Raw genomic sequence first — 18,529 nt, 5'->3', positions numbered from 1 at the left:
CAAAGAGAGGCTATGATGCCTCTTGCTATAATGTCAACAGTTCTGGGTGGTCCTAAAGTCACAGGGGATGGGATGTGCTGAGATGGACCTGATCTTGACATTCCCAGTGTTCAGAGGAGCAGCTGAATCATAGATTATTTTGCTGACCTGGAGCCTTTAATTCCTTCTGAGGAATTAAAGCAGAAATAGTTACAAAGCTGAGATGTTTGATCATTATAAAAAAATTTAGTTTTAAAGTATTCATACTACCAAAGAAGACTTTCAGATTTCTCTAGATCAAAACTGAGAAAACAAGAATGAAAGGAGACTATGTTTCACTGCAGAAGAGAGTTTAAGAAGGCTTTCAAGAACCAGCGGAAGCAGTTAATGCGAAATCATGCTAGAAGGGCAATGAAGTTGCAAATCTTGTATCTCAAAACAGGCATTGGTTTGCAGTGGTCTGCAATTCAGTCTGTGTCCTACATTACTTCCTAATCCTAATTTTGAGGTGTGTTTTTTTCTGTGGTGTTGGGTAGGTGTTTCATGATGAGTAACACAGAGGAATCTCTAGAGTAAATGCTCATCTGGAGCCAGGCAGGAGCTAGAAAAAAATCCCGCAGTTGTCTTTAATTTAACTTCTGTCCACCCACCCCAACACACCCACCCCCCACAGAGCTCCTGTGACCTCTCACAGGTCCCTACAGAATTGCTTTTCTGGTGACCAAATACAAAACCCACCCGTTTCCCCTTGCATCTTTGTCCATGGGGTTCTGACTGGCTGGCATCTCACACTGGAGCTGGTCCCCAAGGCAGGTGGATTGGGGATGCTGTGACCACATCTGTTTGCCACACCTGCAGGTTGCATTACTGGACCAGTTTCAGGTAAGGGAGGTTGGAGCCCACTCCAGCTTTGAGCATTACTTTATCCTTAGGGAATGCTATTGCAATGCAGATACGTAGGTAAGTACACCCCTAAGTAAATGGTGATTATTTTCAAAAGTCATCCAAAAAGTCAAGACCTCGTGCTTGCTGACCTTATACTCCCTGTACCATAGTTGTCAGATATGAGTAATAACTTAGTATCAGCACTTAAATCAGCAGTGCAACACAAGAATTGATTAATTATAATTTGTTCAGAGTTTTTAAGGTGTCAAAGGCAAGATGATTCTGATGTTAATAGGAGAAGAGCTTGAAAATCACTGTTCTGCTCAGGTTGGGTAGGTACACCAGTTTCTCAGGGTTACAAGATCTGTTGCAAAAATTCTGCTGGTCAATCAATTATATATGTTTTAGGAGAAATAGCCTTTATGGCATGTTTAATTTGAGGATGAGGAGATCACAAATCTGCCAATTTTTTGTTTCCCCAGTTTCACAAACTTTAAGGGAGGTTGTATGTGGACAGGTAAGTGATTTTTTTTTTGCCACTGTTAGTATTTGTTGATCATTATGTCTGAGCTGGAGACATCTGGAATGCTTGTTACGTCTTCTATAACGTTAAACACAGTCAAACATTAATATTCTAAAATAATTCCTGCCTGTCTGCCTGTACAAGAAAATGTCTTTCTTAAAATCTAGGCACAGGTACATGAGAGGTTTAGTGAAGGTGCTTTCTTCTCCAGAATTTGCTGAATGAGAAGAGGCAATGCCTGCACAACCTTAGGAGGCATGGCCTGTGTTCCTGAGTGTGTTCTCTGAGCTGTAGAACTTGTTCAAAGCTAGGTTAGGTTACCAGAAGTACTGGCCATGGGCCACAGGGGACATTGTATGGCACTTGTGGGGTGAAACCAGAGGGGTCCCCCCATGAATTTGAAGAGCAAAGTGGCTGAGGGGATACGTATGACCAAGTCCTGTCCTGCATACACAACACTTGAACGAGGGTGCACAGCTTTTCCAGGAGAGCCAGCCAGCAGTGGAGTACTCTGAAATTCATTGTTACTAGGTGGGACACATCTGTACTGCAAAGTGGGAGATGTAAAACTGCTGGGCACACCCTGGCTCTGACGCTGATCTGGCTGCACAAAGGTGAGAAGACAGCCGAACAGGCAGGCAGGCATCCATGGAGAACTATCCACCGAAAAAGGTGCACAGGGTCAAAATCTGTCAAACCGCATCTATGACTCCCAGCCAGAGAGGGCTGCCTGGGGTACACAAGGGTGAGGAGAGTTGTCCTTGTGCAGTGGTTGCACCCATCTGCTGTGGAGGGCAGGGCTGTTATACAAGGTTGCCTGTGTGTATGCTGTATTTTTTTGGCACTCCACTCTCCCTCCACCACTCTGTTTGGCAACCCCGATGTGCTCATACAGTGCAGGAAAGCAAGTGCCAATCCCTTCCTCCCACCCTAGCAAGGGGAATTCCTAAACCACACAGATGCACATGGCTTAGTTGGAGCCATGCTCTGGTGTCAGTCTGGAGTGACTCTCTGGAGTTCGAGCTGGCTGAGTTCAGAATCCATCCCAGGCTGCCAGGTGTTTGCATCTCAGAGAGGCAAGGCAAGCTTTCAGCTGGTGTCCTTTAACCGTGAAGTTTGGGGCAGGATGTGTCTGTGAAAGCACCTGGTAACACAGCACTGCAAAGCAGCTGTGGTCGAGGGAGCAGCGCTGTTTAACCTGTGCAAATGAAATAGACGTACAAGTGTCACCCAGTATGGTAAATGTTGTAGCCACAAGCCTTTCCTCTGTCCATTCTGTACCTGTCTGAGCTATCTAAAGTAGTTCTACCCACCTCCAGAAATAAGATCCCTCTATACCCTGCTGGAGGGAAATGTAAAAGCAGTGCTTTCCTCAATATAATCAGTCACAAGAGTTTCAAAGTGCTTAGCTCCTCTTTGCCTGCACCCAAAATAGTATAAATCTTTTTGCAAGTGAAGATGATTACTTGAGCAGTAAAGGATTAGCAGATGTGAGCATTGCATAGCTGGTTGTGCTAGTCACATTTTCCTAAATAGACATTCTGTTAGATGCACGCGAGCCAGGGAGTGCTATGGAATGCAGCTCTTTTCAAATAGATGAATATATACATGCCTGTGTGTGTGCCTTTCCCAGACTTTCTGTAAGCCTTTTGCTAAACAGGGAATGCATTTATGTCTGAATAAAGGATTTCTGCTTTCTGTATTACTAGTAACTTAAAAGGGGACAAAATGTTTCCAGTAATTGTAATCACATTGTGTGATTAATATAAAGTCCTTGTGTGTATGAAAGGATCTCTGGGTGTTTAATGGATATTAAGCCTCCCAACAACCAGCTGAAGGCAGGTACTGTCACTATAGGAAGGGAAACTGAGGCACGAATTAATGGAGCTGATTTGATTATAGTCACTTACTTTGTAGCCCAATTGCCTAGATCCTTGTTAAGCAGTGAAACCTTGATCTTCCCCAGACCTTCCTTTAAGTTTGGGGTGATGCTAGGAGCAGAATCCATTTCTCAGAAAGCCTTTTCTTTTTGGTGGATGAGTTCCCTGCTTGATTATGGAGCTTCCTCAGTGTTTACACAGCCTCTACAGCTGAAGCAGAAGTGGTGTGTTAGAGGGGTGTGGAAGTGGTGCTCTTTCTGAAGTACCCTCCATTGCCCTGGATGAGGAGGAGCACGAAGCCCCACCCTAAGAGTTGTTCTCTGAGGCAGGCCTGGAATCCGGGCTCTGATAGTGATCCTGCAAAGGGTGGGGCTGCTGGGATTTGCTCTAGGTGACTCCTTGGGGTCTGTGTATCTCCTGGTAGGGTTGGAAGACCTGCCTAACTGCTTGAAATTATCTCCTGACCACGTTAATTAGTACTTTCTCTTTGCTTTTGCAAGTCTAATAAATTGTTGGGGAATTTCAAGTGCTTTGTTGAAAGCAACTGAATACAGACAACCTTGTGGATGCTGGGAAAACTTTGCCAAATATAGGGAATCCACACAGCTCATGTACGTCCCTCCCATGGCCCTCCAGAGAAAGCCAGCCTTTTGAAGTCTCTCTCTTGTAAAAGCAGCTGTTGGGGAGAACAGAAAGCAGCTGCAGCCCCTTGTGAACTGGACTAAATTTTCTGCTGCTTGGAAAAATTCACCAAGGAAACAGAGAGAGACCAACAAATAGCAGAGTCTGGAGACAGACAGCACTGCTGGCTACCTGCATCACTGTTCTGCAAATTGCTAGCAGACTTCTAGGCAAAAAAAGTTGTCATACATACTTGGCTAAATGACAGCCTGGGACCTGGCCCAACCTTTCATCTTGCCTGCCAAGAATCTTTCTGTTCTCTCTTTCCTTTTTTGCCCCCTTGAGTTCTCTTCAAGGAATTTGTCACTCCTGATACCCCCCCACAAAACAAGAAACCAGGCAAAGCTCAGAGCTTCTCCTGCTGAATCAACACACAGGATAGAGCTTGGCTTTGGGCAACTTTCCTTTCTGTCTGTAGGACAAATATGTAATACAGAACATTTTTGTGTTATTCAGTCCTGAATTCCCATTCTAATCCTTTCTTAGGATTAGAAAGTAGTTAGTTTTAGGCTGGATCTCATTGGTAACTTCTCCAGCCAAAAGGGAAAATGACTGTTACCCTCCCAGCAGAGATGGGTCCTCAGTGCTGGGAAACCAGTAGAGATTGCAGGAGGGGTGCTGTGAAGAGCAGCCTGAGACAGGGATAGATGATGGGGTTAGTCCCTTGGCCGGGAATTCTGCTGTCTCCCTTTGCTATTAGAACTAGCTGTCTAGGTCTAGTCTGGATTTATCCTGCCTCACTTTAGGTGTTTAATTGTTGTGTCCCATTTAGGTACCTATGCACCCATGGTGATCTCTGTCTTAGTGGAGAAGCAGCAGCTCCAGGGAGTAATTAAGGGTGATTGGTGCCATTGGGCTGAATCCAAGTCTTGTATTTGTTCAGGCCTCACCAAGCTGAGCAGGGAGCCAGGCCATAGAGCTGTGCCCTGCACTAACCTTCTTCCCTCCACTGGCCCCCTGCGTCAGAGTGTCCCAGTGTCAGACAAGCAATAGCAGCCTGGAGGTGGGGGTGGCTGCAGCGTGGGTATTTGGTGGTGTCTGGTGGAGCTGACAGGTTTGCCTTGCTGCTTGGCAGGTTCTGTAGTCACATGCTGTCAGTCACTGCAGGGGCATTTTAGCAGTTTCTGACACTGCTCCACTAACCAGCCCTTTGGTCCCAGGCTGTCCCACCAGCACAGGATGACAAGGGCCATGGCCACCCACAGGGCAGGTTCCTCAACTTAGCAAACTACAACACCTCTCCCACCCTGAATTTCTAATTGTTTCTAGGTGTTCTGGAGGTGTTCACCACTAGAAGGTGGTGAGGGACCATGTCCTTTCATCACCTTTCCATATCCCTGAAATACCCAAACAAGCCCTTTTCTTCTTCATCTCCTTCCCTCAGGAAAGCAGATCTCTAACTTTGCCCCAGTATGAATACAGGCAGGGACCCTATCAGGTAATAAAGCAAGAAATAAACACATTTCTCTAATGCCTAATCAAAGAGGCATATGAAACTGCTAGAGTAAGGCTTAAGGAGGACAGAGAAAGAGTAGGTTCACAGATTTAGATATTTATTTTTTTCCCTAAGAGCACCACATATTGAAATCCATTCTCACTGACACTGGAAGGAAATCTTACCCAAACCATGAATATCTGTGTGTAAGCAAGTCACTTTCTGGGGTGCCTTCTGAGAGGAGAGACCTCAGAAGTCCTGCACTCTGCTCCTTCAGATACTGCAGAATGAAAGTCCAGTGGATTTACTTCCCTTGGCAAAATGACCATTTCTAGTTGCAAATCATGACTGAGATAAGCGTTTGCAGATATTTCTTAGTACAGAGGAAAACTGCTCAGCGTTATGCAAGTTTGTGTGGTTAGCCTCTCATGTCTACACTCAATCCACTCACAGGGTGAGCAAGGCCATAGCTTTTCATAACCAGTCTCATGTTTCTCTAAATATTTTGCCCAGGTTTTTGGCTCTAACACATCATGCAAATTTCAAATAATTTTGAATATATGGGGTTTGAAACAGAATGGCTTTATGAAAGCTAAACTGCAGTCTATTCTTAATAAAGTTTGAATTGGAAATTTGTCCCTCTACTTTATTTTCCGTTTCCTTTTCCCCTCTTTGTTAGGTGATTACAATGTAGAAAAGCATTCCCTGGGTTTCCATTCCTGACTTCCTTCCTGTCCAGATGAGCTGGAAAGGGGCAAAACCTCTGCTCATCACCTTGACCCTTCAGTAAAAGCAGGGGTGCTCTAGGCTTCCAACACTTCAGGTGTTTTTGGAATGCAGAAAACAAGCCCTTCTCTCCAGGTTGTGGCTCGTCTGGGCCCCTCTCCAGCACTGACATGGGAGGGTGAGGGAGGTCTGGGCTTTCCTTATAGTCTTAAAGCTTAGGAAGTTTTTTCTCTTCTTCACAAGATTTGCTTCTGGTTCGTGCACTGCACAAGCTTTTCCAGAGAAGTTGAATTATCCAGCAAACATGTTTGCAGTTTTTTGTTGAGGAAAATATCTGTTCTTTAGCCACTCTGACTCTGCCTTGGCTGGTGCTTCAGCAGCTCTCTTCTCTGAAAGGAAGGGCCTTGCAGAAGTATAAACGATCCTTCATTGCCTGAACACAAAGAAAAATCTTTGGTTTTGCTGATACATTGAAATTCCAAAGAGAATAATTTGGGTTTGAAAAATAGGCAAAGGACAAATGCCCTGAAAATCTCTGATTATAAATGTGGGGAAGAACAACTTATCATTAAGGGTGTTAGGAAGGGAGTAGTCCTAATAAAACCTGCAAAGTGGTTTTGACTTGCCAAAGTATGCTTTGACTGAGTAAAAAGACAGTTGATGTTTGTGAGACAAATTGTTGAGTGCAAAATATATACATACAAGATTACATAAAGGCAGCAGTTCAGTTTGTGAATACCAGCCAACACATGTGACCCCAATTGGATATAGTAGCCCCAGTCCAGAGTGGAGCCACAGGCAGCATATTCCATTATTGCTCCTGAATGCAGGAAGTGGCATAGACTGAAGGGGAAAAAAAACAGGGGGGGCTTTGGAAGAAGGGCTCTTCCTTCAGGGAATTTTTGGATGTTTTTTTTTATGTTGTTTCTGCCCATGCCATGGCTGTGAATGTGTGTGAGAAGGCTTGTTTGTTAGTAGAGCTGACCTGGGAACGATCAGTAATATGAATTAGCTTGTACTTTTTGGAGGGTTTTATGCATATGCGATTCTTTATAGCATACATGACTTTGTGTATTTAAATGGAGGGACAGACCAAATGAACCTAGGAAACATGGAGAAGCAGGAAACCTAGTAAACATTTAGTTGCAGCTCCCCACTCCTTGAGAGCACTCTTTGCTGAAAGGTTGTTGACAAGGTCAGACAAGAGGGTCTGACAGGGGTATTGCTGCTGTTTCTCTATAGGCACATACAGTTCAGCTTGACTAATTTAGGAGGAAGCAGCATTGAAGGGTTTATGGGGAAGCACTGCAGTCACCCCATACTTCTCTGTTCCTGAGTTACTTGGCCCTGCTGCTCTTTCCCTTGGAGAACCATCACTGGTCCTGAACACCAGGTGTGTGCTCTGATGAGGGACAGTGATTACATGTCCCTCACAGCATCAGTAGCTCTCCTCCAGCAAGGCTTCTGGAGAGCTGACCCGACTCCTCACCTTTCAATAGGGGCAAGACTCTGCTCACTTCAAATGTCGATAAACTGCAGTCACATCCTTTGTGTGCATTATGGAAGTAAGGAGGAAAACACATGTGTTAGCTTTAAACCTGGTAATGGCAGCAGCCAGGGCACCAGGGCTTAGCACAAGCTTGGTCATTCTGCCCGTGAGCTCCATGTGTTTGTGCACAGCCTGCTCCTGAGGCTCAGCTCCTTCAAGCTAGCCCAGCAATCCTTTCTGTGCTCTGCAGGCAACAGTGCAACTCCACACAGTTCCTCCAGTGTGCTGCACATCTATCAGACCTTCAAGCCGAGCCACGTACTGTGTAAGACACAAATCTGGTGTCATATGTGAGCAGAAAACTCTGTGGCTACTTGTTACTTAATAAATTGACACATGAATTAGAGCTCTTCCACAAGTGGCCATGACACTTTTTGCCCTTGAAGTATAGCAGAACTTGTTAATTTTTGTAACTTGCTCTGTTGGTTTTCACCAGGGTGGTGAGGGCTTGGTGAATTGGTGAGTGGTTTAAGGGTAGGTGAGCTGTCCCACACCTGATCACCTGATTCCTCTGTGCCATTAATGGAGCTCCCTGGCAGGATGATGACTTGCTCCACTTCGGTAAACTTCTATGACCATGTGCAAACAGGGTCCAGCTATGTGCAAACCTCTGCTAGCCTTCACAGAAGTGGGCATTTGGGAATCCCTGGCAGGTACAGAAAAGCTCACAGAAGTGAGACTTCAGTTGCAGAGTGCAAAATTTACTGTTGAAACTGATGGTGCTTCTAACAGAAAGTGGAGTAGGTGGGAAACAGGGAGTTTTGCTGAGCTATGAGTTGTCAGGGTGTTTAGGAGACCCTTGGTTTGTCTTACCTTTTGGCAGCTAGAAGAGCTGATGCCTTGGCTGCTAAGCTTGGTCCTTCCCAGGCTGAGCCAAAACTCCTGGACGTGCAGAGCGTCAGCTGTATACCAAAGACCAAAGAGTCGAAGGGTGGACAATTAAGTAGAGTAGGAACAAGGGGACCAGTGAGTAGGAGGAAGTGCTCTGCCAACCACAGGTTCTCCACAGACCACAAGCTGAGAAGCACAACTTCCTGAGCTATAAACTTGTCACCAGGGTGGACCAGTAACATAAGCATTCTGCAAGGTAGGAAGGACACTGGACAGGCAAGCCTGCCTCATGGGACACACCAAACTGCTCGCATCATTTCCATTATCCAGTTTTTATGTTCATCCAAGAACCTTACAATGCAAGAAGCTCTCATGGCTTGCTTAACACCCTGCATCTTTTCCCTCTCTTTCTGCCTGTCAGACAACAAGAAACCTGTTTATTTCTGACTAGAGGGTGATAATTAGCTGGGTGTGATCCCTGAAGATCTCAGATTCTCTTTCTACTTTTGGGTTTTTTCATTGTTGGTTATTTTATTTCTGTTTGTTGGTTTGCCTTTTGTCAGATCCATTGGCTGTTATGAAAAAGCATTTATTAAAACCTGAATTTTCTGCAAGTCAGGGTTCACATTTGCCACACAAAGTTAGCTTTTGTGCTATGGGTTTTTCAATATATCACTTTGCTGCCTTCCCATCTTCCTAATACTCTGTTTTATGATGAAACAACTCTAGAATTTCAAAGGCATTGCAGCTCTTCCTGCAGCTAGGTTGGGTTCAGGGTCTCACTTCACTTTCTTCCAACTCATCTGTTGGAAGAAAGAAATAAGAACCCAGCTAGGTGACAAAAGCCAGGTCCAGAGAGTAAATGCATCCTTCTCCTTCATCTTGGAATAATTTAATCTGAACTGATCAAGTGATCAAAGATGGGCTGGTTTATGACAGTAAGTAGATGGCATAAAAAAATGGCCATTTCTAAGATGGAAGCAAAATGAAGCTTGATGTCCTCTAGCTGTGGCACTGCATAACTTCCCTCACAATGAACTGAAAGTAACAGCACATTAATTCACATGTGTTTGAATAAAGATTTTTACTGAGTCCGTGCAGCTTGGACACCAAGCTACCTACATTAAATGTGTTCCTCAACACCTGTCTAATCAGAAGTGATACCAAACCAAAGAAAGCATAGGCAGCTCTGTCTCTTGCAATGGGTGAAGCCTTGTGCTTTAGCTGCTGCTCGTGTAACTCCGATTATTCCTGTAAGGAAAGAAGGTGACTATGAAGGAAAGGGATACAGAGATCTGCCTCTATTACCAGTGGCACAGAGCCCTGCAACCAAGCCCAGCTGGGCTGGTTGTGACACAGGATGTGAGCCAGACCTGTGAGTCTTCTGTCAGTCTTTTAATCTCAGCGCTGTCATCTCACCCTTCTCCATGAAGCTCCATGCTCCCAACTGTCTCTTTTAACTACAGGCATTAACAGCACTATCAACTTCCATCAGGACTGCTGTGTTGACTTCAGGAGTCTTTGACTATCTTTTCCTCCTGTTTCAGGTGCTCCTGGTAACCTCTTTTGCTGTGCTTGAAGGGTTTCCACATGTCAGCTGCAGTCACAAGCTGGCTTGTCCCAAGTGGTATCCCTTCAGGTACCAGGTAGCTTTGGTGCAAAAAAAGTCACTCTATCACCTGGCACATGGAGTTTGTGACTGTGTCTTTCTCCCTCAGTATCAAGCCAGCTGGAACACATTTTAAGACCTGCTGCCGTTTCACACAATTGCTGTGTGTCTCAGCTGCCTCAGGGAAATTCAGAATGACCAGCCGCATATAGTCCAGCCAGGAAGCCCTTAGTGTCAGCAGGTTTGTGGCAATATTTTTAAACCCCCTGCAAAGGTATGCTCAGGCCTTCACCTGCACGAAATTCAGTGGATTATATCCCCTTGCTGTTCTGCTGACTTCTGGGAATATTCAATTGGCAAGTGTGGCTCCTGGTTTCTAAAGCAATGAGTCATGGTGTACATTACTTCAGTGTACAGTCACTGTGAAGTAATTCAAACCACCATTGTCATTATTATTGCCTCCAACAAGCAACCTGATACCTTCTGCCAGCCCGGGGCAGGTGTGTGAATGTAATCACTGTGCAATTAATTAGCCTGTGCTGCCAGTCAGTACGCAGCACACAGCTTCCTGCTTCCCAACTGAATCCAGTTTAGCAGAGCCACTGCAAGATTTAAAGGTGCTTTGCAGTAAGAACTCAATAAAAGAAAAGAAAAGTAAGCAGCTCTAGGGCCAGCTTTTCATCACACCTAGCAAAATGAACACCTGCCCCTATCAGCCAAAGGGTTTTGCAGGACTGTGGGACAAGAACATAGTTTTATGTCATTTTGAAAATTTTGAGTTTAGAAATCATCTGACGCGTGAATTCTGAGTGAGCAAAATAGGAAAGGCCAGCTGCTCACCGTGGTGGCCCTGGAAATCCCTTCAACTGGCAGCACAGCAAGACCCCAGGAGCTGCCTAGGCTCCCTCCTCTCTGTGCAGCCACAGAGCTGCCACAGAGCCAGATTAAATTGCTGGATTAAGCGCTTCCACAGCCCCATCCAAATCTTTGTGACAGCTGTGCCCAGGACAGAAGTCAAACATCGGTGCCATAACTGCGTCAACTGGTGTGTCATGGGTCACAGCATTACAGCTGAAAAAGGTCTGGGAGGTCATTCACTCCCATTTCTTAGCCAGCACAGATTTGATTCGATAAAGTGTGTGCTACTGCTCCAAACATGGCATTTCAAGAGATTTGGGCAATGCAATCTTCTTCCTCTTCTCTTGGGAATTTATCCATCATCTCTTAAAACTCACTGACAGGAAATGTCTCGCCAAACACTCCCCTGATTTCATATGATCCCATTAATGACTCTTCCTGCCTTTCCTTTTACCAAAGTCTCCCCTTTCACTCAGCTGTGCTTTCCTCCTTCTTGTACAGGTACAAGAGCCTGCTTAGTTCCTTCCAGGCTGGTCTGGCTTTTGAGAGGAGAATACCTCATCCCTTAGGGCCTCCAAACTATTAGACTCCTGCCAAAAAAAGCCTTACCCACTGCCCTAAATTTGCTATACTGAAAGACTCCACATTTTCAAATAATGAGATTTTCCATTAAGACAAATATTTTCAGGCTCTTCCTTTTTCATCTTGTATGTCTGAGTTTGGAAGTATTTTCTATTTTCTATCCATTCTCCAAAATTTAGACCCTACATGCAGCCACACGTGTTGGAAGATCAGTTCTGTTATTTTTCTTCACCAGCCTGTTCTCACTGCCAAACCCCAGCTGGTGCTGTGAGCAGGGCGCTGTCCAGAGGGTGTGCTCCTGAGAGGGAGCAGAGGGATGGATGCCTACACCCGCTGTGGGGAACCCTGTGCCAGGGTTACTGTGTGCCTGATGCTCACCAGGTCCAAGCTGGTTTGTGTTACTTTCCTGACTTTGTTGATAACCCTCATTTCCCTCCAGGCAATGGGATTTCTGAGCACCAGTGCTTTGCTGGCCGCACCTTACATAATTAATGGCTAACAAAGTTCAGCATCACAGGAGCTATGGCTGTATGTGTCACCTGCTGGTGCCACAGCAGGACATTATCAGCATCGACCTCCTTTTGTTTCACACATCATTCAGATGTGATCAGGTTCATGTCTATGTGACTAAACAGGGGAGTAACTTTTGCTGTTATGGAACATTTCGTTTTAACTCAGCTTTCCTTCCCTTCAACTCATTACTTCTTTCCTACTACTGAATATGAATATCGCCATCCAACACATGTTTTCCTTTCATATGGTTACAAGGCTTATTTTTGGTTGTTTCTTCTGTTTCAAAACCCTGAGAGATTAATCAGGTTAACTTCCAAAAGCTGTCTTCCATTGTTTTACTCTATACGTTCAGATGAAATTGATTAAAATCACATGCTGTTACATTTGAAAGAAATTCCCTCACCTGTGGGACAAGCTGGGCTTTTATTGCAGGTAAAGAGGGAGTTTCATTTATTTTAATTTGCTTTTTTTTTTTTTTAAGCACAGTTGTCTCATTCCTACTGTCTTGACTATGATCTTAAAAAAGGATTGATAAAAATCAAGATTCTGTGAACTAATACCCTTAATCTACAACCCAAATTGCAGAGGCACCTGTATTTTCTAAGAAAGCTGTCTGAAGGGTTGCAAAAGAAAAAAAAAAGCTACTAAAAATAAAATCTCTGTGTTGCTTGTGGGATTTGAAAGGCTATTTTTACACAAACTGACTTTTGGGAGAGACTTGTTGTGTTAGGTTAGGCCTTTGAAATTACTCTCTTTTAGTAGATTAAGACTGACCTTATCTGAAATGTAATACTTTAAGATCTGTATCTTTAAAAATAAAAGGAAAAGGAGAAATATTTGAAGACCAAATCAAAAGTGAGAGTCCTCCTATTCTCAGTTCTGACATCTAAGAAGAAAATTGGTGCAGCAAAACACTTTTTGTGTATGTTCTCTTACATTTTCTTTAAATGTAAAATCAATTAATCAAATGAATGACAAGCCCATATCCCCATGAGTCCATGGCCTTATCCAGTAGAGCTCTTGTGACCGGACTTTTCAGCACAAGTATTTCCACTGCCTGCAGTGCTTAGCACATGTATAAATACTTTGTCAAATCAGCATCATAGCTAGAAGCCAATATTTAACACCAGTCTGCCATTACACTGCAGGGACTTCTCTGCTGCATTGCTACTTTTGAAACATCTCCCAGACCCTTCAGCTGGAGGGTGGCATCCAGGGGACAGGCACGCTCAGCTGTCTGTGGTGCTGGCTACCCCTGTGCCTCCCTTACCTGTGTCTGTGGGCACCTGCACTTGAGCAATATTGATGGGTGAGCCAAAGCCAGCAGAGCTGAGCACAAATCACCCTGCCAACCTGCTGTCATAACAATGTGCCTGTGCTTTGCTGATGTCTAAGCGCCCCTGTGTTTGCTTCTCTGTGTGCACTTACAGTCCTTACTCCCCAGAGTTTTCCATTTGCAGTTCTGCTCACCAGGGACTCCCTTGCTGTGTTTCAGCCCTGTTGGAGGTACCAGTGAAGGAAAAGAAACACATCTCTGTCAGGCCGTTGCTCTGCGAAATTGCCTCCAGCTTCCAGGGATCAGCATCCTTGACAAACTCATCAAGACGTGTCCTGTCTGGCTTCAACTGAACATGAGCCAGGAAAGGGCTGGGGCCATCCTTGGCAAAGAAACAGCAGGGGTAAGTCCAAAATGGTTTCAGTTCAGACAACCACATTTCCTGTCCTTGGTTAGGAGAGCAGTGCTTTTTTTAATGTGGAAGCAAAAGTATTTAGCAGACTGCTCTCTGTTTCCATTGCTATTAGATGCTTTACCTCTCTCAACAGCACAAGACAGATATATTGGCTTTGGGAAAATGAGGAATCTTATCTCTGGTTTTATTTGCTTACCATGTAGATTCATGGAGATGGCTTCCCATTCACTACCATACCCAAAAGTATGGTGATTATCCTAATCTGGACCAATAAAAAAGAAACTGTGAAGAAAAGGCCCTTAAATTCACCTGATGGGAGTCATTTTTATTGCAACAATTGGTATCTGGTTTACATAAACTGAGTATTAGAAAATTATATACTTGTGCAAAGCTCAGGGCTTGCTTAAGGAAAACAGCTCTGTGGCACAGGGAGCTGCTCCCTTTTCCTGAGGTCTGAGAGGTGAGCAGGCTGTAGATGTCCTGGCTGGATCCTTTGGGAAGTGCAGGTGCAAATGACCTGAGCTGATATCAGGGCACACCTGCTCTGAGGACATTTGGACCCATCCTTTGGCTGAGTCAACCTATCCCAGGGCTAAATGCTGGCGCAGCCAAGTGACACCCTCCAGTGGGATTCACCTGAGCAGCCTGGGCTGTGCAGTGCACCTCACCTTGAATCAGACTTCTCAAATAGATTGAGCAAATAATTCTCTTTGTTTTTCTGCTCTGTCTGTAAGTGGGGATGTGTGTGACTGACTGTGGTGTACCCATGTATGGCCCCAAGCCTCCTCAGCCATTATCCATTCCCTGCAGTCAGGGAGTTTCCCACCTCTGAGTGGCTTTGGGGAAACATTTTGCCTCTGTTCCTCCTGCTCACACTGTGCTTGGGCACAGTCTTCAGTTGCAGTCAGAAGCAGGCAGGAGAAGAGGTGGTGCATCAGAGGAGTCCCATGACAAGGGCAGAATTTCCTGCCCACTCTGAGCCCGCCTGAAACTGAGGCAGCACCATTCCCAACTGTGGTGAAAATAGAAGAGGTTGATTTCAATACTGGTCCTGACCTGTAGGGTTAAGTACAGCTCAGAAAACCCACCTCCTACTTCTCTGAACAGCCATAGTCCAATTTTAGCCTTTGGATCCATGGCAACCAGGCGTGCCGATCAGGAAAAAAGAAGTGATTCATTTCCAGGTTTCATTTCCCTGGTTGCTTAGATTAAATTTCAGATGAAGCCATGTAAGATGGTGCTGTCTGACAGTCAAGGTTAGAGGGACAGCGCTGCCATGTGGCTGGTAGGACCTGGGCAAGGGAGAGCCTCTCCCTGCAGATACTACCTGCCTCCTACCTGCAGACGCATTCTGTGACAGAAGGTGGGGGTTGCCCTGAGCTAGAAATCAGCCTGTTTAGGGCATACACCCGTGCCTTTATTTACACTTCCTCTGCCCTGGTGGTGGGCCTGAACCCCCGGGGCTCCATTTCTCACTGTGTGAGGTTGTGAAGCTGCCCCAAAGCTGTGTGTTCAGCATGGGTGCTTCAAAGTGACTGGACATGCACTTATGACTGGGATTCATGCAGGGAGAGGTCTTGGCTTCTAGACAAGCTTTTTTTAAAAATTCCTCTGTCCAAGAAATGAATGGGTTTTTGATAGATTTCCATACATTACAGTTGATTAATGATTTTATCAACTCACAATTCTCTTTCTAATGTTAACATCCAGGCTACAAAATTAGCTTGATTTTTTAATTCAGTTTTTTAAAAATACCTTGACTCTCTTCTGCCTAAGCTTACTATCAAAGAACAGATGAAGATTATTTTGTCTTTGTATCTGCACCTTCAAGATACAAGCTAAAAATATCCCTGACAATGAGCTTTAATTAGAAACACACTTAGGATCTCACAACATACAAAGAATGAGGCATTTTTCCTTTTTCTTCTCTTTTTTTCTTATATTTTTCTTATTTCTTGTATCTTTTATCTTTTTTAAATTTTTTTTTTTTTAATCTTTTTTCCCACTGGTATTGGTGGGACACAATGGCTCCAGTAGTTCCACTGGTTCCAATTAAATACTCAGGGGCCTTCTATCAATGTTTTTGCATACCTGATGGGATTGAGCCAGACCAATTTTTTTTGCTGTAGTTTATCCTTCTTTGAGCAAGGGGATTGGACTAGGTGATCTCCAGACCTCTTTTCAAGCACATCAGTTCTGTGGAGTCAGCATTCCTGGAGATGTTTAAGGAGGGACTGGATGTGGCACTCAGTGCCACGGTCTGGTTGAGGTGGTGGTGTTCGATCATCAGTTGGACTTGATGATCTCAGAGGTCTTTTCAAACCTAATTGATCCTGTGATTCTGTGATTTCAGGACCACTCAATACACTTGAATGATCACTTGAGAGATCTTAGACAAACTTTTGGGGACAGGGCTTGTTCCCAAATTCAACAAGGGCAAAAGCAAAGCTTTTCCTCTGGGAAGGCAGACCCCTGGCAGCGATCCGGGCTGGCACTGCCTGGCTGAGCTGCTCTGTAGGAAAGATCCTGTAGGGATGGTGGGCAGTGAGCTGGGCACAGACCCACTCGAGAGAGGCTGTGGGACCAGGGCTTGTTCAGCCAGAAGACAACTTCAGGCAGACCACACAGCAACCCCTGGTACCTACAGGGAGGTCATGGAGAAGATGAAGCCAGGCTGTGCTCAGCACCGCAGGGTGGGAGGACAAGAGATGACAGTGTACATTGAAGCCAGAGGGGTTCAGACTGGGTACAGGGAAGCATTTTCTCCCTGTGAAGATGATAAGTGGTGGGACAGGTTGCCAAGAGAGGCTGTGCAGTCTCCAGCTTTGGACATTCCCCAGATTTGTACAGACAAAGTCCTGAGAAACTTGGTCTGGCCTCATGGCTTCACCCAGGGTATTGGAGAAGAGTCCTCCCAGGATACCTGCCAGCCTGAATGATCTTATGGTCCCATGAAAATGCTCTGCCATAGACACTGTGGCCACCAGAGCCTTTGGCCTTATGTCCCACTCATGGACACTCAAACCCTTACCGACTCAATGTACAGGTGACTCCCATGCTTTAGACCTGGACTGGGATGTTTTAGGGTGAGTCATCTGTGATTTAGGGCCCTGACGTGAGGACCATCGCTTAACAAATTATGAGTGCAGTTTTAAACTCTTCGGTTCATGAAATAGTTTGCTTTAGGTGTAAGTGGAACGTCGGTGATACATAGAAACTTCACGAGTTCATTCGCAGGTCTGATGAACTGGCCCTTTATTAATTATTTTTGTTGTATAAAGCTTAACTAAGTGGAATGAAGCTAAAATAAGGCTATTTAAAGGTGGATTGTACTGATAAAAATCTACATTGCCAATGACTTAAAATAAAGTTTAGAAGCTCACATAATGTAGCTGAGCTCTTGATTATTTTCTGCCTTTTCAGATATTCTTAGTTAGGAAAGAGGGTAATGTGGACAACATGATCCTCTCAGTCCGCCTGCCGGTGCAGAACGAAGCTCCTGGTGTGCTGGAGTACAACATTAAAGAAGAAAAATCAAGTAAGGTCTTTACATTTTTTGGTCTTGCTTTGGTTATTGTACTGAGCCCTCTTGTGATCACCAATATTTATGTAATCTCACTTGCACTGAGCAGGTTCCTCTTGTGACCAGCAGCAGATCTTGCTTTTATGATGTAGTTCAGTTAATATTTCCTGCAGCTGTTTAACCTCAGCTCCCCTGCGGTTCTGCACCTTCTGTTATCATTTACAGACTTGCAATAGGGAAATAATGCACCTCCAGATGAGGAGGCCAGTCCTTTGATCGAGAAAGGAGAGCTGCCTTTCACCAGGTGGAAGTTCTGAGGAAAGTGGAAAGCATCGCAGACTAAGCCTTGTTAACTCACTGACCCTGTCTCTGTTTAAGCCACTGAACTTGGGGGTCACCAGTCATCTGACAACTGCTACATAGCCTTTTCATGCACCTTGTACAGTCACTCTGAACAACAAGTTACTCCTAAACTGTTTGTTTTCAAAGCCTAACTGGGAAGTGGGTGGGTCTCGTGGCTGGTGCTGTTCCCTGTTGGATAACCAAGTCTGCCATGAGCAAGTGAAAATTAACCCAGTTCACAGTCAGCCACATCTAATGCAGCCCTCTGTGTAAACGGCTGTGTAAGGCACATGATTTCCACTTTCAAAGGAATATTTGTAAACACCTGGATTTTAGGATAGTCATAGAAAAATGCACTCAAAAAATATATATATTTATATATATATAAATAACTTCACACTATTTATTTATCTGAACAGATCTAAATCCTCTGTCACTGAACTCTGTCCCAAAGCCAGCTCCCCAGAAAAACTGTTTTATTCTCTGTTAAACACATGTTTCTTCAGATCAGTGTTGCAACATTTCTTTCCCCTTGTTCAAATGAATTTTGACAGTTGCTCAAATGAAGTTTTCCCTTCTCCTATGTTTCTTCTCATACCTCTGCATTGTAAACAGGCTTTAAAGCCAGAGGGACAACTCTTAGGCTGTTCTAATCTCAAGGCCAGACCACAGGCTGTCACAACATTGCTCCCTGTCCGGCTGCTGCATCCCCCTGGGAAGCTTTCCCTCTCATCTGCCTGCTCCTGAGAGCACCCAGCTGCAGAGGTGTTCAGGGTTCAGTGCTCCTGTGTGAGGGCAGGATCAGCAAACCTTTTGCCACAACTTTCAGGTGTTCAATTAAGAATAAAAGGGCAAAGGTTAGCTGTGGGGTAGGGAAACCTTTTCTTTATTTAGCTATTTGAACTTGACCCAGGACTTAGAT

The 18,529-nt window shown here is 44.7% G+C and overlaps 1 protein-coding gene across 1 annotated transcript in view; it reads left to right on the top strand.

Annotated features, from left to right (window-relative positions):
* LOC104686111 (ras and Rab interactor 3) overlaps positions 1-18,529 on the top strand; it is a 160,329-nt gene that overhangs the window by 98,834 nt on the left and 42,966 nt on the right. Inside the window, exons 20-21 of the mRNA XM_039552184.1 lie at positions 13,547-13,730; positions 17,166-17,280. Of these exons, the coding sequence (XP_039408118.1) occupies positions 13,547-13,730; positions 17,166-17,280 (299 nt within the window). The remainder of the gene's footprint in view (positions 1-13,546; positions 13,731-17,165; positions 17,281-18,529) is intronic.

Source organism: Corvus cornix, chromosome 5 (assembly GCF_000738735.6).
Source record: "Corvus cornix cornix isolate S_Up_H32 chromosome 5, ASM73873v5, whole genome shotgun sequence".
NCBI lineage: Eukaryota > Metazoa > Chordata > Aves > Passeriformes > Corvidae > Corvus > Corvus cornix.
This window is presented reverse-complemented; position numbering and strand designations above follow the sequence as displayed.